The sequence below is a fragment of the Pseudophryne corroboree genome, chromosome 10 (assembly GCF_028390025.1).
Source record: "Pseudophryne corroboree isolate aPseCor3 chromosome 10, aPseCor3.hap2, whole genome shotgun sequence".
Classification (NCBI taxonomy): domain Eukaryota; kingdom Metazoa; phylum Chordata; class Amphibia; order Anura; family Myobatrachidae; genus Pseudophryne; species Pseudophryne corroboree.
In genome coordinates, this window is record NC_086453.1 from 163,693,317 (window position 1) to 163,720,776 (window position 27,460).

General features: G+C 47.5%; 1 protein-coding gene across 2 annotated transcripts in view; it reads left to right on the top strand.

The window, feature by feature from the left end:
• CBL (Cbl proto-oncogene) overlaps positions 1-27,460 on the top strand; it is a 334,599-nt gene that overhangs the window by 156,753 nt on the left and 150,386 nt on the right. For both annotated transcript variants that reach the window (XM_063942916.1, XM_063942917.1), the window contains exons 6-9: positions 12,868-13,005; positions 13,095-13,182; positions 26,608-26,739; positions 26,845-27,045. In XM_063942916.1, the coding sequence (XP_063798986.1) occupies positions 12,868-13,005; positions 13,095-13,182; positions 26,608-26,739; positions 26,845-27,045 (559 nt within the window). The remainder of the gene's footprint in view (positions 1-12,867; positions 13,006-13,094; positions 13,183-26,607; positions 26,740-26,844; positions 27,046-27,460) is intronic.

The window sequence follows — 27,460 nt, forward strand, 5'->3', positions numbered from 1 at the left end:
TTGTAATATAGTCACCAAGCGTCTCTCCGGAAAAGACCACTGGAACCGGCCTTGGCAATCAATTCAGCTCTCCAGATCTTTTATCGTCAGCAGCTTCGGAGTCCGGTAGGTCCCTTATTTACCAACGCGTTTCCACCCGCGATGCTGCGGGTCTTTCTCAAGGTGAAGTAAGGGACAGTGTTCTGATCCACATATTTATTCAAGAGTCCACCAATCAGAATCCTAATCCTCTATTCCAAACAGCTGTTGTGCCACAGATTGGTTACCATGGAGATGCAATCCTCCAATCCCTAAAGATCGATACATCACTTCCGGGGGCGTGGCTTACCGTTTGATTTTCACTAATCATATGTGTAGAGAGATGTGTCATTAAAAACCCCTACAGATATTAGGCTTTAAACGGAGTTTCCATTACCTAAAATCTTTACTTATTTAGAGTGTATTAAAGTGCTGGCCGGGATCTCCGCCAACCATTAGGTAGCGGGGCTTCCGCCAACCATCTCTCTAAGCTCGGTGACTGCTTCCGCCAACCCCTTCCACTCGGGCAGCGGCACTTCCGCCAACCGTTCATAAAGCGTGGATGTCCCCGGCGGCTTCCGCCAACCACTTGACCTCCAGCCGTGCACATGCTCTATCTCGGCCCCGTCAATTCCGGCTGTCTGTAGATTTCATACGCAGCCGTTCCTATGCATATTTCTAGTTTTAGGTGTTGTGGTGGCGCATACTTCCACCAACCATTTATTACTTTTTGCCAACCGACAACCCGGAAGTGGTGACCAATCTCCATAACCTGATTATATCTCCTTGGCACATAAATACAGATACATAGAAGACAAAAAAAAAAAAAAAAATTCATATCCATGTGACCTGTGTTTTATCATGTTTTTATATATGTTTTATTTTTAGGTTCCGCCATCCTTGGGAGCTGGACTTATAATTGGGATGCATCATAATGTATTTTAAATGTATTTTATATGTATCTGTATTTATGTGCCAAGGAGATATAATCAGGTTATGGAGATTGGTCACCACTTCCGGGTTGTCGGTTGGCAAAAAGTAATAAATGGTTGGTGGAAGTATGCGCCACCACAACACCTAAAACTAGAAATATGCATAGGAACGGCTGCGTATGAAATCTACAGACAGCCGGAATTGACGGGGCCGAGATAGAGCATGCGCACGGCTGGAGGTCAAGTGGTTGGCGGAAGCCGCCGGGGACATCCACGCTTTATGAACGGTTGGCGGAAGTGCCGCTGCCCGAGTGGAAGGGGTTGGCGGAAGCCGTCACCGAGCTTAGAGAGATGGTTGGCGGAAGCCCAGCTACCTAATGGTTGGCGGAGATCCCGGCCAGCACTTTAATACACTCTAAATAAGTAAAGATTTTAGGTAATGGAAACTCCGTTTAAAGCCTAATATCTGTAGGGGTTTTTAATGACACATCTCTCTACACATATGATTAGTGAAAATCAAACGGTAAGCCACGCCCCCGGAAGTGATGTATCGATCTTTAGGGATTGGAGGATTGCATCTCCATGGTAACCAATCTGTGGCACAACAGCTGTTTGGAATAGAGGATTAGGATTCTGATTGGTGGACTCTTGAATAAATATGTGGATCAGAACACTGTCCCTTACTTCACCTTGAGAAAGACCCGCAGCATCGCGGGTGGAAACGCGTTGGTAAATAAGGGACCTACCGGACTCCGAAGCTGCTGACGATAAAAGATCTGGAGAGCTGAATTGATTGCCAAGGCCGGTTCCAGTGGTCTTTTCCGGAGAGACGCTTGGTGACTATATTACAAACTGCCTTTTTGAGATCTGACAAAAATCAGTTCTCAATTTTTATTGGTAATTATTCTGGCCTCCCATTCTCAGCAGAACTTTGTGGACAACTCTTTTATGTGAATTGTGTATATGTTAAATGTGTGTCAGTGATCTTAAAATTAAATTGTGACTGTACGACACATGCTATTATTTTTTTCTTTGCATACTTCCCTACATCCGTGAGATATTGATAAGTGGAGAAGGAGTGCAACTATGCCCTGGAATTCTTCTACCCATTAAGGAATGTATTACTTCATTTTTTATAATTTCTAATATCTTCTGCACTGTTATGTTGAGCGCCTAAGGGGAAATTTGTCTCCACCACTTTGTTTCTTTCTGTTACACATTTTTTGGTACTTTTGGAGGGGTACCTTGGAGATTGTGAGTACCCAGTAGGCTGCTTTGTGATTTTTTGCGCAAATAAGAGGTCCCGAAGGGATCTTCTCTGTATTCATTACAAGGGTACACATGTTTAAGGAAAAGAAACAGATTATTAATTTTTCCACATCTCATGAATTAAAAGAGTTCTTTGGAAAAGCTTGGGAGATTCCGGATAAGAGACCGCAGATCCCCAAAATAATTTTTATGGCATACCCTTTCCCTAAGCAGGACAGGGAGATTTGGGAATCGCCCCCCACTGTGGACAATGCCCTGACGCGCTTGTCCACGAAGGTGGTGCTACCGTCTCCTGACACAGCGGCCCTTAAGGGCCCTGCAGATCGCATGCAAGAAACTACCTTAAAGGGAATTTATTCTAATACGGGTGCTGTGTTAAGACCGACGATTGCGTCAGCATGCGTGTGTAGCGCAATTGCAGCTTGGACAGATGAGCTGATAGATCAATTTGATACTATGGATAAGGATACTATATTCCTAACTCTAGCCCATATAAAAGACGCAGTCTTATATGTGAGGGATGCTTAAAGGGACATTGGATTGCTAGCTTCTAGGGCCAATGCCATGTCTATCTCAGCGAGAAGATCCTTATGGACTCGCCAATGAACGGGTGATGCGAATTCCAAAAAACATATGGAAGTACTACCCTATAAGGGGGATGTATTGTTTGGGGTTGGGCTGACGGACCTGGTTTCCACAGCTACAGCAGGTAAATCAAATTTTTTACAATATATTCCCCAACAGCAAAAGAAAGCAACACCCTATCAGATGCAGTCCTTTCGGTCGCACAAGTCCAAAAGAGGTCGGGGATCCTCTTTCCTCGCCAGAGGTAAGGGCAGAGGCAAGAGAGCACCTGTTTCGGCAGGTGCACAGGAACAAAAGTCCTCCCCGGCTGCTCCAAAAACGATTCCCCTTCAAGCACAAAACCCAGATGATGAGCTACAGAAGGGGACGCAATTTACGGGATATGCTGGTACACACAGACATTTCCGACTATCCCAAATCTACAGATGTACAACAGAAAGACACGTTTATCACCAAAAAACCTGGTTGCTACCGTTGCCTGGGTTGCACGACCTGTACTCACATGCTGATAGGGCCTATGTTTACGATGCCTATAACCAACAGGAAGATTCATATTCGACACACGGTGACCTGCACATCCACCTACATTATTTACGTGATAGTATGCCCTTGTGGCTTATGCTACGTAGGGAAGACCATCAGGACCTTAAGGGAACGCATGGCCCTTCACCGCTCGGCCATTAAAGCCGCATTTTCTGGCAAGCCTTCCGACCAACCTGTGGCCAGACACTTTTTTGAAGCCCAACACTCTGTCTGGCCTCAAGCACATCATAATTGATCAGGTACCTAAAACCTTACGTGGGGGCGACAGAGGGTTTGCTTCTTAGAAAAGAATCATCTTGGATCTACAAACTGAACACCATACACCCCTCGGGCCTGAATGAAAGAATCATATGGAGTACCTTTGGCTAGGCACTGTTTCCATCTTCATTGGAGGCAGCAGCCCTATATCGAATAATAGTCTAACACACGGTCTACAGCAGTTCTGACCGTCCAGGACACTATTATGTCAGCTATTTGTTGTTTGTTTATTTATGACCATAATTGTATATGCATGTAGCTTCTTGTCTGACGTCACACACTGATATAACAACAGACAAGGGCCCTGTCTTTTCCCATCTTTCCCAGCATAGTATTATGGTGTCCCCCTTTAGGACATTTTACCATCACTGGGGCATAGTTCTCTGGCACCAGTCATCTATCCGTTCTTATGTTGCATGAATTTATTGCGTAGCTACTTTTACTTTTACTTAACATGTCTGCTATCTGTTAACTAATCTGTGGTGTCACACACATTGTCTTCACCAGCCGCACTATCTCGGGCGCACACGTCCTGTTTGATGTCAAAGACAGAAGGGTAGATAGCTTCTTGAAAAATATATTTTCTCTCTCAGGAGCAGTGGTAAGACCTGCTATGGCTTCGGCCTGGATAGCAAAGGCAGTGGGCGAATGGATAGAGGAACTACAGAATGGCCTCTCCTCGTAATAGGGAGCAAGAGTATAATTTAAGCCGTTTAAGACAAGCTGCCCAATATTTGGAAGAAGCAGCAATTAATATGGATACGATTGCTTCTAAAGCATCAGCCTTGACCGTAGCCGCTCGTAGAGCAGTTTGGCTACGCACTTGGAAAGCAGATGCTGAATCCAAGAAAGAATTGGAAGCATTGCCTTTCATTGGTAATATATTGTTTGGAAACAATTGTCTGATATTCTAGAATCGGAAGCTGAATCGAAGAAGGTCCGATTTCCGGCTAGTTATAACCCTAAGACTAGGGGTTCAAAGTTTTGGCCATTTCGATGGCAAGGCAAAGCGAAAGCTAAAGAGAAGTCTAAGCAACCCCAGTTCAATAGATCGGCCAGGGGTAGGAAGCAATGGGCTAGTAGAAAGCCAGCTTCCAAGCCTGAACAGAAACAATCAGCTTGAAGAGACGGGCCTCCACCTGGAGGACTCCAGGGTTGTGGTCCGACTCCTTCATTTTGCACACACATGGCAACAGTTGACAAGAGATGCTTGGGTGCAGAAGGTGGTATCTCGCGGGTATGGGTTCCCATTCAGGAGGCAGCCTCCTCAAAGATTTTTTTGGACAAGCCTGTCTCGTATAGAGTCGAAGGCCAATGCCCTGTAAGAAGCAGTGCAGAAACTGCTTCAGTCGGGTGTGATTGTCCCCAGTACCTCCATCACAAAGGGGACAGGGTTTTTACTCCAATCTATTTTTGATTCAGAAGCCAAATGGGTCATTCCGACCAATTCTCAATCTCACAATGTTAAACAAATACATGTGGATTCCAAGGTTCCACATGGAGAGATTACGCTCCATAATGTTGGCTATGGAACCAGGAAATTACATGGTATCTCTGGATATACAGGATGCTTACATACATGTGCCTATAGCAAGGTCTCATCAATGTTACCTCAGGTTTGCCATCCTCCAGGAGCATTTTCCGTTCTAAGCCTTGCCCTTCGGGCTAGCAACAGCACCCAGGGTGTTTACCAAAATTATGGTGGTTATGGCAGCTTATCTCTGCAAGCAGGGGATAAAAATATTCCCATACCTCGATGACCTCTTAATCCTAGCGCATTCGCAGGAGTTACTTTTGAGCCATCTCCAACAGACAGTAGTTTGTTTACAGAGAAACGGGTGGCTCATAAATTGGGAAAGTCGTCTCTGAATCCATCACAGCGGATGATTCATTTGGGGGCCATATTGGATTCAGGTCTACAGAGTTTTCTTACCAGAGAAAAAGATAGTCAAGGTGCAGGTCATGATTCAGAAAGTGTTACACACTCAGACAATGTCAGTCCATGCAGCAATATGACTGTTGGGTCTGATAGTATCAACCTTCGACATGGTGGAATATGCGCAATTCCACTCCAGACCACTACAGCACCTTATTCTGACCAAATGGAACGGAAATCATCAGACAATAAAAAAAGCAGATGATAGTGTCTAGTAAACGTAAAAAGGTCTCTAGCGTGGTGGCTACAGAGGGGCCATTTAAACAAGGGGAGACCCTTTTGGATAAATGAATGGCAAGTCTTGACAACAGATGCCAGCCTTCAAGGCTGGGGAGCGGTACTCGAAAGCCTTTGGTTCCAGGGAAAATGGTCCATAAGGGAAAGTCGCCTGCCAATAAATCTGTTGGAAATAAGGGCCATTTATATGGCTCTAGTTCAGGCAAAGGACAGTCTGCAAGGAAGACCAGTCCAGATTCGCTCAGACAATGCAACAGCAGCAGCGTATCTCAATCATCAGGGAGGAACTCACAGCAAAAGATTGATGGAGGAGGTAACTCCCATACTAAGGTGGGCAGAGCTCCATCTTCCAGCATTGTCAGCAGTGTTTGTTCCAGGTGTGCTGAACTGGGAAGCGGATTTTCTCAGTCGACACACCATTCAGGAAACCAAATGGGCATTACACCCAGAAGTGTTTCAGACGATAGTGAACAGATGGGGTCTACCAGAGATAGGTCTCATGGCGTCTCATCTAAACAACAAAGTTCCGAGGTACGGATCAAGAACAAAGGATCCCGGAGCGGTCCTTGTAGACACTCTGTCAGTGAATTGGAAGTTTCATCTGGCATATCTGTTCCCTCCTATCTCTGTTACCCAGAGTAGTGAGAAAAATAAAGCAAGCAAAGGGAGCCATAATTCTAATAGCTCCAGCTTGGCCAAGAAGGCATTGGTACACAGATCTACTGAGGATGTCCGTGGAAGCACCAATACTGCTCCCTCAACGTCCAGATCTGTTAATGCAGGGTCCTTGTTGTCACAGCCATCTGGATTGTCTGTCTTTGACGGCGTGGCTGTTGAAACCTCTATCCTAGAAGCTAAAGTATTTTCAAAACAAGTAATTCAAACTATGCTTTGAGCAAGAAAGCCTTCTTCAGCTCGTATTTATCATCGAATATGGCAAGCCTATATTCACTGGTGTAGTGAAAAAAGCTTGAATCCAAGATCTTTTAAAGTATCCAGGATTTTGGATTTCCTTCAAGCAGGATTGGATAAGGGTTTGAAAGTAGCTTCCTTGAGAGTTCAAGTATCATCATTAACTGTATGGTTTCAGCGAAAGATTGCTGACTTACAGGATGTGCATACTTTCTTTCAGGGAGTTGTACACATTCAACCTCCATTTGTTCCTCCTGCAGCTCCCTGGGATTTGAATCTAGTTCTTAAATTCCTTCAGGGACCTCCGTTTAAACCACTTAAGAGAGTAGATCTTAAATGGTTAACGGCTAAAGTACTCTTTCTACTGTCAATTGTCTCAGCTAGAAGAGTATCAGATTTAGGAGCACTGTCGTGTAAGTCTCCTTTCCTAAGTTTTTTTTCCAGATAAAGCAGTTCCGATCTGGTTATCTTCCGAAGGTTTTATCAAAGTTTCACCTTAACAAAGAGATTAGTCCCAGCTTTTCAGGTATCGGGACTGTCTGCGGGAGAAGCGTCGCTGGACGTAGTCCGGGCATTAAGAATCTACATAGATCGTACTAGTGCCATCAGAAAAACGGATTCTCTCTTCATCCTCTACGGATTTCATAGAAGAGTATGGCCTGCTAGTAAACTAACGCTGGCAAGATGGCTCCGAATGGTAATATCAGAAGCTTATTCTTGTGCAGATCTCCCTACTCCGGCTAATGTCTCTGCTCACTCTACGCGTAAGGTAGGTTCTTCATGGGCAGCACAACATGGTGCTTCAGCAGAACAGAATTGTAAGGCAGCCATATGGACTTCCATAAACACATTCATCAGACATTATGCCTTGGATACTTTTGCCTCTCATGACGCAGAATTTGGACGAAAGGTCCTCCTGTGTAATCAGGAGCGTCCCCACCACTAAAACTGGCTTTGGGAATCCCAATGTTATCCTGTGGATAACCTGTGGACCCAGCCAGAGAAATAGACGTTATGGTAAGAACTTACCGTTGATAACGTGATTTCTCCTATGTCCACAGGTATCCACAGGGGTCTCACCCTGTCGCACCTGATTTGAGGATCTTGACAATCACTAAACCTCTTCCCTCTTGTATGGAAGGGTGTGCATGTGTGTTCTTATCGCCTAAATAGGTTTCTACCTGATGCTCCTGCCTAATCGCTGTGGAAAGAACTGATTTGACTGAGTCAGTGGGCGGGATTATATGGTGAAGCCCCGATGAATCCTGGGAAGCTAGAAAGCTCGTGCTTGTTTGGTGCCATTTCCGCTGTCGCTCCGGCATATCCCAATGTTATCCTGTGGATACCTGTGGACATAAGAGAAATCACGTTATCAACGGTAAGTTCTTACCAGAACATCTATTTTCCTGTATGTGTGTAAGTGTATATATCCACATTACTATGTCTAAGGGCTCTGTGTCATGTGCTACAGAGTGTGTATCTTCTCCTGAGGAGCCTATTCCATGTACTCAGGACTGCAATGTGCTTTCCCAGCCTTCTGAATCCAAACACCCATGGGTGGATTCTTTAAGGGGAATTATATCCCAGATTTCATCAAGGATGTCACATAATGAGAGAGACAGTTTTTGAGAAAATCTGTAGTGTTTGCAGCATTCAGCTCCCACTATTTCCTCAAACATACCACCTACATTGCCGAAAAAATGTACACTTGCCCAGATAATGCAAGTTGACACTGATATCGACTATGATACAGGGGACAATGATAGGCATATGCAGGGGGGTGATGCATCCCTTGCTAGAGGGGTGCAGCTGATGATTGAAGCCATTAGGTATGTTTTACATATTTCTGAGAAGGTACCTGAACAAGTAGAGGATTCTTATTTTACAGAAAATAGGAAATTCTCGCTTACCTTCCCTGTTTCTAAGGAGTTAAACTCTTTATTTGAAAAATCCTGGGAAAACCCAGAGAAAAAATTCCAGATCCCTAAAAGAATTCTCATTGCTTACCCATTCCCTGAAGAGGATAGAAAGAAGTGGGAAAACCCACCTATAGTAGACTCTTCTGTATCTAGGTTGTCTAAAAAGGATTTACCTGTCCCTGGTTCAACCGCCCTAAAAGAGCCGGCTGACCACAAGACTGAGACTACGCTCAAATCTCTATACACTGCTACAGACATGGCTTTAAGGCCCTCTATTGCTTGTGCATGGATTTCTAAAGCCAAAGTGGTCAGTCACATTACTAGAGGACTTAGAGGCTATGGATAGGAGTGACATTGATTTGTTTTTGCGCCTCACACAGGATTCTGCTGGGTTCATGATGGAGGCCATGAAGGACCATGGCATGCTGAATGCAAGGGCTACTTTCATGGCGGTCTCAGCGCGCAGAGGACTCTGGCTACGCCAATGGACTGTGGATGCAGAATCCAAGAAAAGTGTGGAGAACCTAACCTTCACAGGTCAGGCTCTGTTTGGGGACGCATTGGATGCGTGGATCTCCACGGCAAGTCCGGGTAAGTCAGCCTTTCTCCCCTCGTCAGCACCACCGACTAAGAAATCTTATCCTACGTCTACACTGCAGTCCTTTCAGACCGCAAAATAAAAAAAAAACTCCAAATCCCCTTCCAACTTCTTTAGGGGTAGTCGGGGAAAATCCAGAAAACCTGCACCAACTGGTTCTCAGGAACAGAAACCAGGTTCTGCTTCCTCAAAAACTTCAGCATGACGGTGGACCTCCCAGCCTGGAGATCGGGCAGGTGGGAGTGAGACTGAAAGATTTCAGTCACATCTGGGCGTCATCCTGCCAAGACCCCTGGGTGACAGACATCACAGATTCTTCAAATCAGGCTTACTAGTCTTGCTGACAGAAAGTGCTATCCTGCAGGAGGCCATTCAAAAATTGGTCCGAACCAATGTTATTGTTCCAGTTCCACCTCACCTAAAGCACAAGGGTTATTACTCAAACCTGTTTGTGGTACCGAAACCGGACGATTCGGTAAGGCCGATATTAAACCTAAAGTCATTGGGCCCCCTACTTGAAGGAATTCAAATTCGAGGTGGAGTCTCTGAGAGCGGTGATCTCAGGGCTGGAGGAGGGGGAATTCCTCGTATCCCTGGATATTTATTTGTTAACAGTTTCTTATATAGCGCAGCAAATTCCATTGCTCTTTACAGTTGGATATCAAGGATGCATACCTTCACATTCCGATCTAGCCGCCTCACCAGGCTTATCTCAGATTTGTGCTGCTGGATTGTCACGATCAGTTCCAGGCACTGCCTTTTGGCCTCTCCACAGCACTGAGGGTGTTCACCAAGGTCATGGCAGATATAATGTTACTTCTCCGCAGGCAAGGAGTGAGCATAATTCCATATCTGGAAGATCTGCTCATAAAAGCATCTTCCAGGGAAAGGTTGTTGCAGAGTATTGCTTTCTCAACTCGACTACTCCAGGATCATGGGTGGATCATGAACCTTCCAAAGTCACATTTGGAGCCGACAAGGAGACTGCCCTTCCTGGGGATGATACTCGACACGGAAGTGCAGAGGGTGTTTCTACTTGTAGAGAAAGCATTGGCGATACAATCAATGGTACGGGATGTCCTGAAGCCAGCCTGGGTATCGGTTCATCAGTGCATTCGCCATCTGGGAAAGACGGTAGCCTTCTACGAGGCTCTTCAGTACGGAAGATTCCATGCAAGGTCCTTCCAACTTGATCTCCTAGACAAATGGTTGGGATCACATCTTCACATGCACCAGCGGATACACCTGTCGCCGAAAGCCAGAATTTCACTCCTCTTTTGGCTGCAAACTTCTCACCTACTCAAGGGCCGCAGGTTCGGGATTCAGAATTGGATCCTTCTAACCACGGATGCAAGTCTCAGAGGTTGGGGAGCGGTCACCCAAGGGGAAAACTTCCAAGGAATGTGGTCACGTCTGGAATCTATCTTTCCGATAAACATTCTGGAACTAAGGGCTATATACAATGGCCTTCTACAAGTGGCACATCTTCTGCAAGATCAGGCCCTTCAGTTTCAGTCTGTCAATGTAACAGCAGTGTCCTACATAAACCGACAGCGCGGAACGAAGAGCACTGCGGCTATGTCAAAGGTAACAGGAATCCTCCTCTGGGCAGAAAAGCATGCGGTGGCGCTGTCGGCAATCTTCATTCCGGGAGTAGACCTCTGGGAAGTGGACTTCCTCAGCAGACACAATCTCCATCCAGGAGAATGGGGCCTGCACCCGGAGGTTTTCGCAGAGGTAACAAGCCGATGGGGTGTACCTCAGGTAGACATGATGGCCTCTCGCCTCAACAAGAAGCTTTGGAGGTACTATTCCAGGTAGAGAGACCCACAGGCAGTGACGGGGGGGGACGCACTGGTAACGCCGTGGGTGTCCCAGTCAGTGTATGTGTTCCAACCACTTCCACTCATCCCAAGGATGATTAAACTAATAAAAAGAACAAGAGTTCAGGCGATCCTCATTGCTCCAGACTGGCCAAGGAGGGCTTGGTACGCGGATCTTCTGGAATTACTGCTGGAGGTTCAGAGGCCTCTTCTCTTCATGAGGACCTTCTGCAACAAGGGCCGTTCGCCTATCAAGACTTACCGCGGCTACGTTTTACGGCATGGAGGTTGAACACCAGATCTTAGCTCAGAAGGGTATTCCGAAAAAGGTAATTCCTACACTGATACTTCTGATACTTGCTAGGAAGGGGGTTACGTCTAAGCATTACCATCGGGTTTGGAAAAAGTATGTGTCTTGGTGTGAATCCAAGAAGTTTCCAACGGAGTTTCAGCTGGTACGGTTTCTCCTCTTTCTGCAAGCAGGTCTGGGTGTGGGCCTACGCTTGGGCTCCATAAAGGTCCAGATTTCGGCCTTGTCCATTTTTTTCCAGAAACAATTGGCTGCCCTCCCTGAGGTTCAGACATTCTGCCCTTTGTGCCTCCTAGGCACCTTGGTATCTTAATGTGGGGCTGCAGTTCCTGCAATCGGATTGGTTCGAACCTTTGCAGGAGGTGGACGTCAAGTTTCTTACTTGGAAGGCGGTCACACTATTAGCATTGGCGTTTTCTAGACGTGTGTCAGAATTGGGGGCATTGTCATGCAAGAGCCCCTACTTGATTTTCCATGAAGATAGAGCTGAGCTCAGAATGCGTCAGCAATTTCTTCCAAAGGTTGTCAGCTTTTCATATCAACCAACCTATTGTGGTGCCAGTGGCTACTGACTCCTCAATTACCTCAAAGTCCTTGGATGTGGTGAGGGCTTGGAAAATCTATGTGAAGAAAACTTCTCGTCACAGGAAGTCGGAAGCTTTATTTGTCCTTTATGGTGTCTTGCTTCTAAGCAGACAATTTCTCGCTTGATCATGTTCACTATCCAGCATGCTTATTCTATGGCAGGATTGCCGTGTCCAAAATCTGTTAAGGCCCACTCTACTTGTAAAGTGGATTCTTCCTGGGCGGCTGCCCGGGGTGTCTCTGCTTTACAGCTTTGCCGAGCAGCTACTTGGTCAGGGTCGAACACCTTCGCTAAGTTCTACAAGTACTATACTTTGACCAAACTTTAGGTCCTCAGAGGCCAATCAGTTCTGCAGGAACCTCCGCACTCTACCTCCCGTACTGGGAGCTTTGGTACATCCCCATGGTACTAATGTGGACCCCAGGATCCTCTAGGACGTAAGAGAAAACAGGATTTTAATTACCTACCGGTAAATCCTTCTCGTAGTCCGTAGAGGATGCTGGGCGTCCTCCCAGTGCTTAGTATTCCTGCATTGTTACATGGTTCAGTATTGTTTCAGCCGTTGCTGAATTGTTCCAAGTTAGTTTGCTTGGCTTTCCTTTTGTTCTGTGTGAGCTGGTGTGAATCTCACCACTATCTGTGTATTTCCTTTTCGAAGTATGTCGGCCTCCTTCGGCACTTTTCTATACGGAGTCTGGTAGGAGGGGCATAGAGGGAGGAGCCAGCCCACACTATTAAACTCTCCAAGTGCCAGTGGCTCCCAAAGGGCCTGTCTATATTCCATGGTACTAATGTAGACCCCAGCATCCTCTACGGACTACGAGAAAAGGATTTACCAGTAGGTAATTAAAATCCTATTTATTAGGTCAGACAGTTGGTGCCTCATTTTAAAGAATTTTTGTCTACAACTGATCATTCTCCACTGTACCTTTCTCTTGCAGTTACATTTTCCGCCTGAGCTGCACAAGACTTGGTCAGTGGGCAATCGGATATGTTACAGGGGATGGTAATATTTTGCAGACAATTCCACACAACAAACCACTTTTCCAGGCTCTGATTGATGGATTCCGGGAAGGATTGTAAGGGCACCATGAACCGCTTAATTGTCCTAATTCTGCTTTATCCTCACAAACTAATATTAATGCTTCTCATATTTTGTGACTTGCAGTTATCTTTTTCCTGATGGCCGTAACCAAAACCCAGACCTGACAGGTCTTTGTGAACCCACCCCTCAGGACCACATCAAAGTTACTCAGGTAAAATAATTTGTCTAATTTAATAACCACTGATGTATCTGTAATGGGAGCACCCATTTAATTGTACTTGCCTCTTCTGTGTACTGTCAGTCGGTGCTGCAGAGCAGCATAAGTTATGGGGAATATGGTACAGTGGCCATTTTCCTGGTGATTTTATGCATGTGCAGTAGAGAAGTCACCGTGGTTTTGGCGCCATGTGCAGATGTATTAAGCCTGGAGAAGTGATAAAGAAGTGATAAGTGGAAGGTGATAATGCACCAGCCAATCAGCTCCTGTCATTTTCAAACCCTTAATGATTGGCTGGTGCATTATCACCTTTCACTTATCACTTCTTTATCACTTCTCCAGGCTTAATACATATGCCTCCATGTTCCTTTAAAACGTGTATTTGCAGTAGACTTTGGTACAATGCCAGAGTCTAGTGTGCTGTTAGAGAGGAAGGGGCCTTAACCTCTTTTAAACCGCCCTGATTATTAACCTTATACATTTTCTCTTACGTCCTAGAGGATGCTGGGGACTCCAAAAGGACCATGGGGTATAGACGGGATCTGCAGGAGACATGGGCACACTAAAGGTGCATACACACGGAGCGATATAACTGAGCGATTTTGACTATATAGTCAAAATCGCTCAGAAAGTTAGTGCAGATCGCTCCGTGTGTATACAGGCAGCGATAGCGATGCGCGTCCCCGCTAGGTCGGTATCGCTGGGAAAAATAGTCAGTGCAGGCAAGTCAATTTTGGCTATGTCGCTGCAAAAGTTAGTCAAAATCGCTAATACTTTAAGAGGCCAGCGATTTTTCCCAGCGATAGCGATGTTGCAGGCGGCGGTGGTGCGGGCGGCGGCGGGTTGTGGCGGCGGTGCGGGCGGCGGCGGGTTGCGGTGTGGGTTGCGGTGGCGGTGTGGGCGGCGGCGGGTTGCGGCAGCGGTGCGGGCGGGGGAAATTTACCTTTATCTTGCAGAGTTTGGCAGCGGAGCGGTACCAGTTTCAAAAATGGCGCCTCAGCGTCATTTTTGAAATTCAAGATGGCCGCCGCGAGCCAATCACGGCTCGCCACGTCATCGCCCCGCCCCCTCCCGCTGACTTATATAAGTCAGCGCGAGGCAGCGGCTTTCAGTCCGACGGCGGAGGAGGAGCGGAGAAGAGCTCCTGAAGACTGAAGACGCCGTGGAAGTCCTGGATGGGCGGCGGCTATGCAAAAGAGCTTAGCAGCCGCCGCCCACCAGGTGAAGACGCCGGAGCAAGACCCCAGAAGCCCTGGGGAGGTGGCGCCCCCCCAGGTGAAGACGCCGGAAGCCCTGGGAAGGCGGCGGCCATGCAAAAGAGCTTAAAGGCTGCCGCCCCCAGGTGAAGACCCAGTTTAATAAAGGATTTTTTAATGAATGTGTCGTGTTTTTTTTTCAATATTTTCTTTACAGGTGGACTACAGGTGCCAGCGGGCCCTTTATGTCCGGGCATGCTGGCACTTGTGGTTCTCCAAGTGCCAGCATGCTGGGGCAGGCTTGCTGGGACCTGTAGGCCACCTGTAAAGAACAATATTACTATTGAAAGGCTATCAGCCTCCCATCCACCGCCCACGGATGGGGGGGGACAGCCTCGGGCTTCACCCCTGGCCCTTGGGTGGCTGGAGGGGGGGACTCCTTTATTTAAGGGGTCCTCACTCCTCCAGTGTACCCCGGCCAGGGGTGACTAGTTGGGGGGGTAATGGCACGGCCGCAGGGACCAATATAAAAGTGTCCCCCGGCTGTGGCATTATCTCCCTGGCTAGTGGAGCCCGGTGCTGGTTTGAAAAATACGGGGGACCCCTATGTCTTTTGTCCCCCGTATTTTTTAAACCAGGACCGGATGCAGAGCCCGGTGCTGGTTGTCTAAATATAGGGGAACCCTACTCATTTTTTCCTCTGTATTTTAACAACCAGGACTGGCTCAAAGAGCCCGAGGCTGGTTTTACATAGGAGGGGGGACCCCACGCAAATTTTTTTTTTTACTTTTGGCTATTTAAATACCAGCCACCCTGTAAAATCGTCCTATATATGACACTCATCCCCTTATTTAAATGAGATAGTCAAAATCTCCCATAGCCAAAATCTCCCATAGCCAAAATCTCTTGCATAGTTAGACAAAATCTCTGGTAAAGTTAGTCAAAATCTCCTACTGCCAGTTCAAGGGAAAAGTTAGTCAAAATCTCTCATAGTCAAAATCTCTCCGTGTGTATGCACCTTAAGACTTTGAATGGGTGTGAACTGGCTCCTCCCTCTATGCCCCTCCTCCAGACCTCAGTTAGATTCTGTGCCCAGAGAGACAGGACACACGCTAGGGGAGCTCTCCTGAATTTCTCTGAAAGACTTTCTGTTAGGTTTTTTATTTTCAGTGAGACCTGCTGGCTACAGGCTTCGTGGGAGTTAGGGGAGAGAAGCAGACCTACTTCTTCTGAGTTAAAGGCCCTGCTTCTTAGGCTACTGGACACCATTAGCTCCAGAAGGTTCAATCACTTGGTGCGCCTAGCTGCATGTTCCCGGAGCCGCGCCGTCAACCCCCTCACAGAAGCCAGAAGAAAGAAGCCGGGTGAGTATATAGAAGAACAGAAGACTTCAGTGAAGGCAAAAGACTTCATTAACGAGGTACAGCGCAGCGGTCGCGCTGTGCGCCATGCTCCCACACGTACTTCCAACGGCACTTACAGGGTGCAGGGCGCAGGGAGGGCGCCCTGGGCAGCATGTTACTGAGGTAATGACTGGCTAAAAGAGATATATTTTAAGTGCCTGGGCACTAAATATAAGCCCCCGCCAGTATAAAGATTCAAATTTGAGCGGGACTACAGCGTGCCGAGTGGGGGCGTGGCTTAGCCCTCACAGCTTACCAGCGCCATTTTCTCTCTCCAGACTGCAGAGACGCTGGCTCAGACCTCCACTCTCCTGATCAAGTAACAGGGAGAAAAACGGGGGGGAGGGGGCGCACAGTAATTTGGTGCTATTATAACAGCGCAGATATTCTTTCTCAGCATTGAAATAGGCGCTGGGGTGTGAGCTGGTAAACTCCCTGTGTTTCTCTAACGGGTTTCCCTGTGGGTCTGTCGCCTATAGCCAGTGTGTGTGAGAGCGTGTCGGTATGGTGTGTCGACATGTCTGAGGCTGAGTGCTCCTCCCCGGAGGAAGTTGCTGGGAGCGCATAGAAGGATTTGGGAGTGACTGTCGGCACCGCCGACTGCTGATTGGGTGAATATGTTGAGTACATTGAATGCAAATGTGGCGTTATTGACTAAAAGGATGGATAAATCTGATTCTCAGACACAAACATGGAGAAAATCCATGGAGGACGCCTAGTCTCAGGCACAGGCCCCCTCAGGGTCACAAAAGCGTTCATTTACCCAAATAGCTGATACGGATACTGACATGGACTCTGATTCCAGTGTCAACTATAGTGAGGCCAGTTTACATCCAAAATTGGTTGAGAGTATTCAGTACATGATTGTGGCTATTAAAGATGTTTTACGTATTTCTGAAGTACCTGCTGTTCCAGATACAAGGGTTTGTTTGTATAAGGGAAAGAAGCCTGAGGTGACGTTTCCTCCCTCTCATGAACTGAATGCTCTTTGTGAAAAAGCTTGGGAATCTCCTGATAAAAGGTGGCAGATTCCCAAGAGAATTCTTATGGCATATCCTTTCCCCTCTGACGATTGGGAGATGACTCCCACTTTTCCCTATGTGGACAAGGCTCTATCACGGCTGTCCAAGAAGGTGACGCTTCCGTCTCCTGACACTGCTGCCCTAAAGGACCCTGCGGATCATAAGCAGGAAACGACATTAAAAGCCATTTATGTCACTACGGGTGCACTGCTCAGACCTGCCGTGGCGTCGGCATGGGTGAGTAGTGCTATTGCTAAGTGGGCTGATAATTTGGCATCTGACATGGATACTCTGGATTGGGATAACATTCTTTTCACTCTCGGTTATAACAGGGACGCGGCAGCTTACCTAAAGGATGCGGCGAGGGATATTGGCCTCTTGGGATCAAGGGCTAATGCCATGGCAGTCTGGGCCAGGAGAGCGCTGTGGATTCATCAATGTTATGCTGATGCCGACTCTAAGAAGGCTATGGAAGCTCTCCCATATAAAGGTAGTGTCTTGTTTGGTGACGGCCTCACTGACCTGGTGTCTACCGCTACAGTGGGTAAGTCATCCTTTCTTCCTTATGTTCCTGCACAGCAGAAAAAGGCACCCCATTATCAGATGCAGTCCTTTCGGCCTAATAAATATAAAAAAGGAAGAGGGTCGTCCTTCCTTAGCTCTAAAGGTAGAGGAAGGGGAAAAAGGTCGCCTGCTGTGCCAGGCTCCCAGGACCAGAAGTCCTCCCCAGCTTCTGCCAAGTCCACCGCATGACGCTGGGGCTCCGCTGCGGGAGTCCGCACTGGTGGGGGCGCATCTCCGACTCTTCAGTCAGGTCTGGTTTCACTCAGGCCTGGATCCTTGGGTGTTAGACATAGTGTCCCAAGGGTACAAACTGGAGTTTCAGGAGGTGCCCCCCCCCCCACCGATTTTTCAAATCAGCCTTGCCAGTTTCTATCCCAGAAAGGGAAGTAGTGAGTGCTGCGATACAAAAGCTGTGTCAACAGCGTGTCATTGTCACAGTACCCCTGTCTCAACGGGGAGAAGGGTTTTATTCGAGCCTCTTTGTCGTACCAAAGCCGGATGGCTCAGCCTGAACCTAAAATCCCTCAATCTGTACTTGAAAACTTTCAAGTTCAAGATGGAATCTCTTCGAGCAGTGATCTCCAGTCTGGAAGGGGGGGATTTTATGGTGTCAGTCAACATAAAAGATGCCTACTTACATGTCCCAATATATCCTCCACATCAAGCTTTCCTGAGGTTTGTGGTGCAGGATTGTCATTACCAATTTCAGACGTTGCCGTTTGGTCTTTCCACGGCCCCGAGGGTCTTCACCAAAGTAATGGTATAAATGATGGTACTCCTATGCAAGCAGGGTGTCACAATTATCCCATACTTGGACGATCTCCTGATAAAGGCGAGATCAAAGGAACAGTTGCTAAGAAACGTGGCACTCTCCCTGACGATTCTGCAACAACACGGTTGGATTCTAAATTTGCCAAAATCACAGTTGATTCCGACAACTCGACTCGTTCCTGGGCATGATTCTGGACACGGAACTGCAGAAAGTATTTCTCCCAGTGGACAAAGCTCTGGAAATCCAGACCATGGTCAAGGAGATGGCAGGTTTCATGCCCGGGTATTTCAGTGGGACCTGTTGGACAAGTGGTCCAGGTCTCACCTACACATGCACCGGAAAATAAGTCTATCTTCCAGGACCAGAATATCTCTCCTGTGGTGGCTTCAAATTTCTCACCACCTAGAGGTACGCAGATTCGGGATCCAGGATTGGGTCCTGCTGACCACGGATGCAAGTCTCCGAGGTTGGGGAGCAGTCACACAAGGAAGAAATTTCCAGGGAAAATGGTCAAGCCAGGAAGCTTGTCTGCACATAAACGTTCTGGAATTAAGAGCCATTTACAACGGCCTTCTGCAAGCGGAACGCTTGCTTTTGAGGTCTACCTGTCCTGATTCAGTCTGACAACGTAACAGCGGTGGCGTACATAAACCGCCAGGGCGGAACAAAGAGCAGAGCGGCGATGGCGGAGGCCACAAATGTTCTCCGCTGGGTGGAAAAGCACGTGAGCGCTCTGTCAGTCGTCTTCCTTCCGGGCATGGACAACTGGGAAGCAGACTTACTCAGCAGACACGATCTCCATCCAGGAGAGTGGGGTCTTTATCAAGAGGTCTTTGCAGAAGTGACAAGTCGTTGGGGAATTCCTCAAATAGACATGGTGGCATCTCGCCTCAACAAGAAGCTTCCGAGATATTGTTCCAGGTCGAGGGACTCTCAAGCCAGTGCAGTGGACGCCCTGGTAACTCCGTGGGTGTTTCAGTCGGTATGTGTGTTCCCTCCACTTCCACTCATTCCAAAAGTGTTGAGGATCATAAGAAGAACAAGGGTTCAGGCGGTACTCATTGTTCCAGATTGTCCACGGAGGGTCTGGTATCCGGATCTTCAGGAATTGCTCATAGAAGATCCCTGGCCTCTTCCTCTCCTAGAGGATCTGTTACTGCAGGGGCCATGCGTCTTCCAGGACTTACCGCGGCCGCGTTTGACGGCGTGGAGGTTGAACGCCAAATACTAGCTCGAAAGTCTATTCCCGGGGAGGTCGTACCCACTCTCCTCAAGGCTAGAAAGGAGGTCACGGCGAATCATTATCACCGTATTTGGAGAAAGTATGTGTCTTGGTGTGAAGCCAAGAAAACTCCTACGGAGGAGTTTCAGCTGGGTCGTTTCCTCTATTTTTTGCAGGCAGGCGTGGATGCAGGCCTGAAATTAAGGTGCAGATTTCAGCTTTATCTATATTCTTTCAAAAAGAATTGGTCGCCCTTCCAGAGGTTCAGACTTTCGTGAAGGTAGTGATACATCCTTCCTCCGTTTGTGCAACCCGTGGCACCGTGGGATCTTGACGTGGTGTTACAATTTCTTATGTCTCACTGGTTTGAACCTTTGCGAAAGGTTGTGTTGAAATTTCTCACTTGGAAAGTGGTCATGCTTTTGGCCTTGGCGTCCGCAAAACGGGTGTCTGAATTGGCGGTTTTGTCTTGCAAGAGCCCCTATTTGATTTTCCATGTGGATAGAGCGGAATTGAGAACTCGTCAACAATTTCTGCCGAAGGTGGTTTCTTCGTTTCACATAAATCAACCTATTGTGCTTCCTGTGGCTACGGATGCCGTGGCAATGCCAAAATCTCTCGATGTCGTAAGCTTTGAAAATTTATGTCCCCAGAACGGCTCAAATTAGGAAATCAGAGGCTCTGTTTGTCCTATATGTTCCCAACAAAATTGGGGCTCCTGCTTCCAAGCAAACTCTTGCACGCTGGATCTGTAATACGATTCAGCATGCCCATTGTACGGCGGCATTGCCGTTGCCGAAGTCAGTAAAAGCCCATTATACCAGGAAGGTGGGCTCATCTTGGGCGGCTGCCCAAGTAGTCTCTGCACTTCAACTTTGCCGAGCAGCTACGTGGTTGGGTTCAAACATCTTTGCTAAGTTCTACAAGTATGATACCTGGCTGATGAGGTCCTCATGTTTGCTCAATCGGTGCTGCAGAGTAGTCTTCACTCTCCCGCCCAGTCTGGAGCTTTGGTATAGACCCCATGGTCCTTTTGGAGTCCCCAGCATCCTCTAGGACGTAAGAGAAAATAGGATTTTAATACCTACCGGTAAATCCTTTTCTCCTAGTCCATAGAGGATGCTGGGCGCCCGTCCCAGTGCGGACTGTTACTTGCAGTTGTGTTGATGGTCATTGTTTTCTGTTACACGAAGGTTGTATATTGGTTATATTCAGCTTGTTGCTGTTTTTAGTTCATACTGTTAACTGGTATTGCATGTAAACCATGTTGTACGGTGTTTTGTGGTGTGAGCTGGTGTGTTTCTCACCCTTGGTTAGCAAAAATCCTTTTCCTCAATGTCTGTCTCCCTGGGCACAGTTCCTATAACTGAGGTCTGGAGGAGAGGCATAGAGGGAGGAGCCAGTACACACCCATTCAAAGTCTTATAGTGTGCCCATGTCTCCTGCGGATCCCGTCTGTACCCCATGGTCCTTTTGGAGTCCCCAGCATCCTCTACGGACTAGTATTAAAGGATTTACCGGTAGGTATTAAAATCATATTTTTCTCTACCATCCATAAGGGATATTGGGGAATCTAGTACGATGGGGTATAGACGGGGTCCAAAAGAGCTGGTTCACTTTAAATTTCTTCAACTGGGAGTCTTGGCTCGTTCCCTCTATGCCCCCTCCCACAGGCAGTTTAGAAAAAATGCCCTCAAGAGATGATGCGCACTTTGCAATCTCCAGAGTTTTCCTCAGTTTCTTTTTAAATGCTTGGTTATTTTCGGTATGCTGTTTGGGCAACGGCATACCTGCACCGTGGGAGTTAGAGGGGGGCGGTCACCGGCCTTACGAGGTGTCAGAGCCGCTTCCCCACAGCAGGACCACCATTCTGAGAGGTTGTTGTGCTGCAGGGCACTGTGCCTTTGCAGTCACAATCGCAGCACGCCGCATACCCCTGATGAAAGCCCGAAGGTGACATCAGTGGTGAGTACAAACCGGTGGCCCCGGTTCATGGTGCGGCAGTCCGCGGGTGCGGCATACGGGACCCTGCTGAGGGGGACCCACTGTAGCACCCTGTGTACAGTGGCACACTATTGTGAAAACAGGCATTTATATTACGTTTTACACCAAAATGAGACATTTGCCAGTATAAATAAGTGTATAGCTCCGGCGACATTGCAGGGGTGCGGAGCTACCGTAGAGCGAGATAAGCAGCTTTTTGGCTCCTTCCTCTGCATCCAGTAGTAGCAGGCACACAGATCCTCCAACACTCCAGATACATATAGGGGTGTTAGAAAGGGGTAGAGAAGCTATTATACTTGTAAATAGTTCTCATAAGGAAAAAACACAGGTGTTCCACTGAGTCACAGTAAAAAGTTACAGCCTGCAATCTCCCCGAGTCTGCTAGGCTTGGTGTGCTGGTCATTTTCTCTGGGTCTCCTACTCGCATGCCAATCAAGGGCTGACTTGCTTGTACACTGTCTGTGTGTTGTGATAGATTGTCTCCTGTGAATGTGGTAAACACCATTTATGCACATTCAGATTCTCCCCCCTCCCCCCTCCTTCCTTCTCATGAATAATGTTGCAAGTCTTAACAGGCTTGTGAGGAGGCTGGTGGGAGGGGGTGCAGCTGCCGTCCTGTTTAAACCCCCTGGATGGCGGACATGTTCTCTCGGCCCTCAGCAAATAGTCATAGGACACAGCGACTGCAGCAGGCTGTATAGCAGACCTGGATGCAAGTGGCAGAGGACAGACCCTTATCCCTAGCTCAAGGCCACATCCACGTGGGCTGCCTGCTTACTCTCAGTAACTGATGAAGAGGGACAGAACGAGGGGGAGGAGATGGGCCCTATTATTGAGGATTCACCTGCATAAAGGTTTGAGCCCCTCATAATTGCTATCAGGGATGTGTTAAAACTCCCACTAGAAGACGATGCAGTAAAGCAGTCGTCTTTTTCCTCACAGAAAAAGGTTAGGGTCACTTTCTCTAATTCTAAGGAATTAGATGATATGTTTAAAGTTGACCTTGAAAAATCCTGATAAAAAATTCCAGATGGCCAGATGCTTCTTAACACTTATCCATTTTCCCCTGAAGGCAGGAATAACTGGGAAGATCCCCCGGCTGTTGACGCCTCTGTCTCACACCTGTCTAAAGAGGTGGTATTACCAGTCCCTGGCTCCTCAGCTTTTGAAGGACCCTGGGGATAGAAAAGTAGAAGACTACACTGAAGTCTATTCTGGTATATCACAAAGACCTGTGATAGCAGGTTGCTGGTTGACACGTCATTCACACCTGGGCGGGCCAGTTCAAGAGGGCCTCGCGGGGGATAGGTCTCTGGTGAGTATGGTTACTCTGATCAAACACATTCAGGATACTGCTTGTGTCCTGTGCGACTCCATTAAAGAGAGAGGGCCTATTAAGGTGGGTACTACTGCCATTGCAGTGTCTGCGCGCAGAGCTTTATGGCAGCGCCAGTGGATAGCGGACGCAGATTCCAAGCTTAGTATGGTGTCTCTCCCTTTCTCAGGGGAGTGGCTATTCGGGGTTGAGTTGGTTTTGTGGGTTTCCAAAGCTACTGCGCAGAATTCCACGTTTCTCCCCTCTGGAGCCCCACCGGCTAGGCATTCCTACACGGGGCCATCTACTCAGTCCTTTCGGACCACTATGTTTCTATCTTGAACCAGAGGCGTCTCAAACGCTACACGAGGCACCAGAGGTAAGGCAAAAAAGCCAGCAGCTGCAGGTTACCAGGAACAGAGCACCATTTCAGCTTCCAGGCCTCAGCATGACCGTGCCCGCCCACCCCGAGGGTATCTCGTGGTAGTAGCTCGGCTGTGTCACTTCAGCTGCATCTGGGATAGTTCCTGCCGGGATACCTGGGTGCAGGACCTCATTTCTCAGGGTTACAAGCTGGAGTTCGACGGTGCTCCTCCCCACCGATTTTCAAATCAAGCTTAACCGTTTTGGAGTAATACGCGTATTACGCTGCAACAGGCCATCCCAAAATTGGTCCAGTCCCAAGTCATTGTTCCAGTGCAACTGCAACAACAGTGCAAGGGTTATTACTCCAACCTGTTAGTGGTACCGAAATCGTGTGTTTCGGCATGACCCATTTTGAATCTGAAATCCTTGAACCCTTACTAGAGGTTTTTGGGTTCAAGGGTTGGAATCCTTGGTAGCAGTGATTGCGGGTCTGGAAGAACAGGCGTTCATGGTCTCCCTGGATATAAGGGACGCCTATTTCCATATCTTGATTTGGACACCATCAGGCTTACCTGAGGTTTGCCCTGCTGAACGATCAGTTCCAGGCGCCACCCTTCGGCCTGTCCACAGCTCCGAGGGTGTTCACGAAGGTGATGGCGGAGATGGTTTTCCAACTCCGGGTCCTGGGTGTCGGTAATGTCCCTTACCTGGACTATCTCCTAATAGAAGCAAGATCCAGGGAGCTTTTATTGCTCCATATAGACCGCACTATCAATCTCCTGTCACACAGGGTGGATCCTCAATTTACAGAAATCCCACCTGGAGGCAACTCAGCAGCTCCTGTTCCTGGGAATGTTGCTGGATACTGTGGCCAAAAAGTGTTCCTCCCAGAAGACAAAGCGAGAACACTTAAGGAGATGATCCACATGGTTCTCTTGCCTACTCGAATATCCATCCATCTTTGTATAAGATTGTTGGGGCAGATGGTTGCCTCGATCCTGTATGGAAGGTTCCATTCCAGAGCATTTCAATTGGATCTCCTGAGCAAGTGGTCCGGATCACATCTTCAGATGCACCGGATAATACGGCTGTCACCTCAGGCCAGGATTTCCCTTGTGTGGTGGCTGCAGTCCTCCAACCTACTGGATGGCTGAAGTTTCGGGATTCAGGATTGGATACTCCTCACAACAGATGCGAGTCTGAGGATGGAGAGCTGTCACCCAGGGGGCTCCGTTCCAGGGAAGGTGGTCAGCCCACGAAGCCCTCCTTCGGATCAACATTCTGGAATTTCAGGCGATCTACAACGCTCTTATTCAGTCCTCTCCTCAGGGATTAAGTAATCCAAGTACAGTCTGACAACGCCACGACAGTAGCGTACATCAATCAACAAGGAGGATCAAAAAGCAGGGCCTGCATGTGAGAGGTGTCAAAGATACTCCTGTGGGCAGAAAGAAATGCAAGAGCACTGCCCGCAATCTTCATTCTGGGAGTAAACAACTGGGAAGCGGACTTCCTGAGTCGTCACGATCTCCACCCGGAGAGTGGGGGCTTCACCATCAGGTGTTTCAGCAGATCATCGACCGGTGGAGTGGCCAACAAATCGACGTGATGGCTGCTCGACTCAACAAGAAGCTTCATTGGTATTGCTCACGAACCAGGGACCCTCAGGCGAGGGCAGTGGATGCACTGACGTCACCTTGGCCTTACTGGCTGGTCTGTCTGTTTCCTCCGATTCCATTGCTCCCATGGGTGCTTAAGTGAATCGGGAATCAAGGAGTCCAGGCAATTCTGATTGCCACGGATCGGTCTCAGAGGGCATGGTACGCGGATCTTCTGGACATGTCCATCGAATACCCTTTGCCTCTGCCACTGAGAAGAGAACTTCTTCAACAAGGTCAGTTCATCTTCCCGGACTTACGGCAGCTTCGTTTGGCAGCATGCAGATTGAGCGGAACATCCTAGCTCACAAGGGCCTTTCCAAAAAGGTTATTGCTACCATGGTTCAGGCCAGGAAACCTGTGACTGTAAAACACTATCATATCGGGAGAAGATGTATCTTCGTGCTAGGACCGCACATATCCGCCTGTGGAGTTCCACTTGGGACGTTTCCTGCAGCCTGGTGTAGATAAGGGCTTACGTCTGGGTTCCATTAAGGTCCAGATTTCCGCACTCTCCATTTTCTTCCAGAAGAAATTGGCAGTTTTGGCTGAAGTTACAGACCTTCTTTCAAGGGATGCTTCACATTCAACCTCCTCTTGTGCCACCCACGGCTCCCTGGGATTTGAATGTAGTGTTGGAATTTCTACGGTCCTCCTGGTTTGAACCTCTGGTGACGATAGAAGACAAGTACCTCACGTGGAAGACTGTGATGTTCATGGCCCAGGCTTCTGCTAGACATGTCTCAGAATTGGGGGGCCTTATCGTGTAAAAGCCCCTACTTTGGTCTTTTGTGGAGACAGAGCGGCATTCAGGACTAGGCAGCAGTTCCTGACAAAGGTCGTCTCTGCGTTCCAGTTGAATCAACCTATTGTGGTTCTAGCACTTCTGCTCCTCTGGAGGCTTTGGATGCTCTGCGAGCCTTGAAGATCTATGTCAAGAGAACGGCTCTGATCAGAAAGAGTGAATACTTGTTCATGCTTTATGTTGCACAGAAAAAGGGTTGCCCTGCTTCAAAGAAGTCCATTGCTCGTTGGCTTAGGCTTACTATCCAACAAGTTTTTGTCGGCAGCCTTACCTGTTCCACAGTCTCTGAAGGCCCACTCTACTAGATTGGTGGGGTCTTCTTGGGCGGCAGCCCGTGGAGTCTCGGCTTTGCAACTATGCTGAGCTGCTACCTGGTCGGGGAAGAGCACTTTTCTGATGTTCTGCAGGTTTGATACCCTGGCCAAAGAGGATTCCCAGCTTGGGCAGGCGGTGCTGCAGACGTCTCTGCACATTCCCGCCCGTTCTGGAAGCTTTGGGACGTCCCCATCGTACTAGATTCCCCCAATATACCTTATGGATGCTAGAGAAAATAGGATTTTAATTACCGGTAAATCCTTTTCTTTTGTCCTTAAGGGATATTGGTCGCCCGCCTCAGTGCGTTGACTTTCTGCAGGTTATCTCTTCTATGGTTACCTGTTCAGCTGTTGTCTTGTTACCTGCCGTTGCTGGTTGTATTATGTTAGTGGTGTGTAAATCTCACCACTCATCGTTATGTTCCTTCTCTCAAGTATGTCCTTTCTCCTTCGGGCACTATTTTACCTATAACACCCTGTGGAAGGGGGCATAGAGGGGAGGAGCCAGCACGTCCAGTTGAAGAAATTTAAAGTGCACTGGCTCCTTTGGACCCAGTCTATACCCCATCGTACTAGATTCCCCTAACATCTCTTCTGGACTACGAGAAAAGGATTTACCGCTAAGTAAGTAAAATATATTTTATATATTATTTTTTTATTTCCTTGCTTTTGTATAACATTTAGGCCGTCCCTGTTGCCACTTTTAGTGTAATGTGCTGTAAATGTTAACTTTCTTTTGTACTTTTTTTATTTATTTTTATTTCCCCGACTCCCTCAGGAGCAGTATGAGCTGTATTGTGAAATGGGCTCCACCTTCCAGCTCTGCAAGATATGTGCTGAAAATGATAAAGATGTTAAGATTGAACCCTGTGGACATCTGATGTGCACATCATGCCTCACTTCCTGGCAGGTCAGCTTTTATCTATTTTTTTTTTTTTTTTCTTTCTAAATCTTTCTATTGAGAAACTCAACTTCAGTTCTTTTTTTTTAATTTGTTTATTATTTTCCCATTCAGGAGTCGGAGGGACAAGGCTGCCCGTTCTGCCGCTGTGAAATTAAAGGAACTGAACCAATTGTAGTGGATCCCTTTGACCCAAGAGGTGGCGGTATGGCAGAAATGTTGCGACACTGTCTTGATGGCGCACCTTCCCCGTGTTATGACGATGATGACGAGGACAGTGGAAATGATTCTCTATTCATGTTAGCTGGGGCCAAGGTATGTCTTTTTTTTTTTTTTTTTTTTTAGGTCATTCTGGTACTAGACTGACTTGCAAATGTTTCTTCACAAGAATATATATATATATATATATATATATATATATATATATATATATAAAAAATTTCTATTGGCTTTATATAGTAGACTTTTTATGCAGGGCTGCTACTGTAAATTTTTCAGTTACTGCTTTTAACAGTTTTGTCCAATTCAAGTTAAATTTTTTCTTTGTGGTCCATGGTCTCCACAGGGATAACTGTGGGTATGGCTGGTGGAGACCAGGGCTGGAACTGAACATAAGCTTCTGAGAATCCCACTGGGCTCCCCTCCCCTCATGCCCCACCCCATGCTCAGGCACTTCAAGTTTTTTTTCAGTGCTAGCAGGATTGCTCACCACTGAACAGGGGCTGCAGCA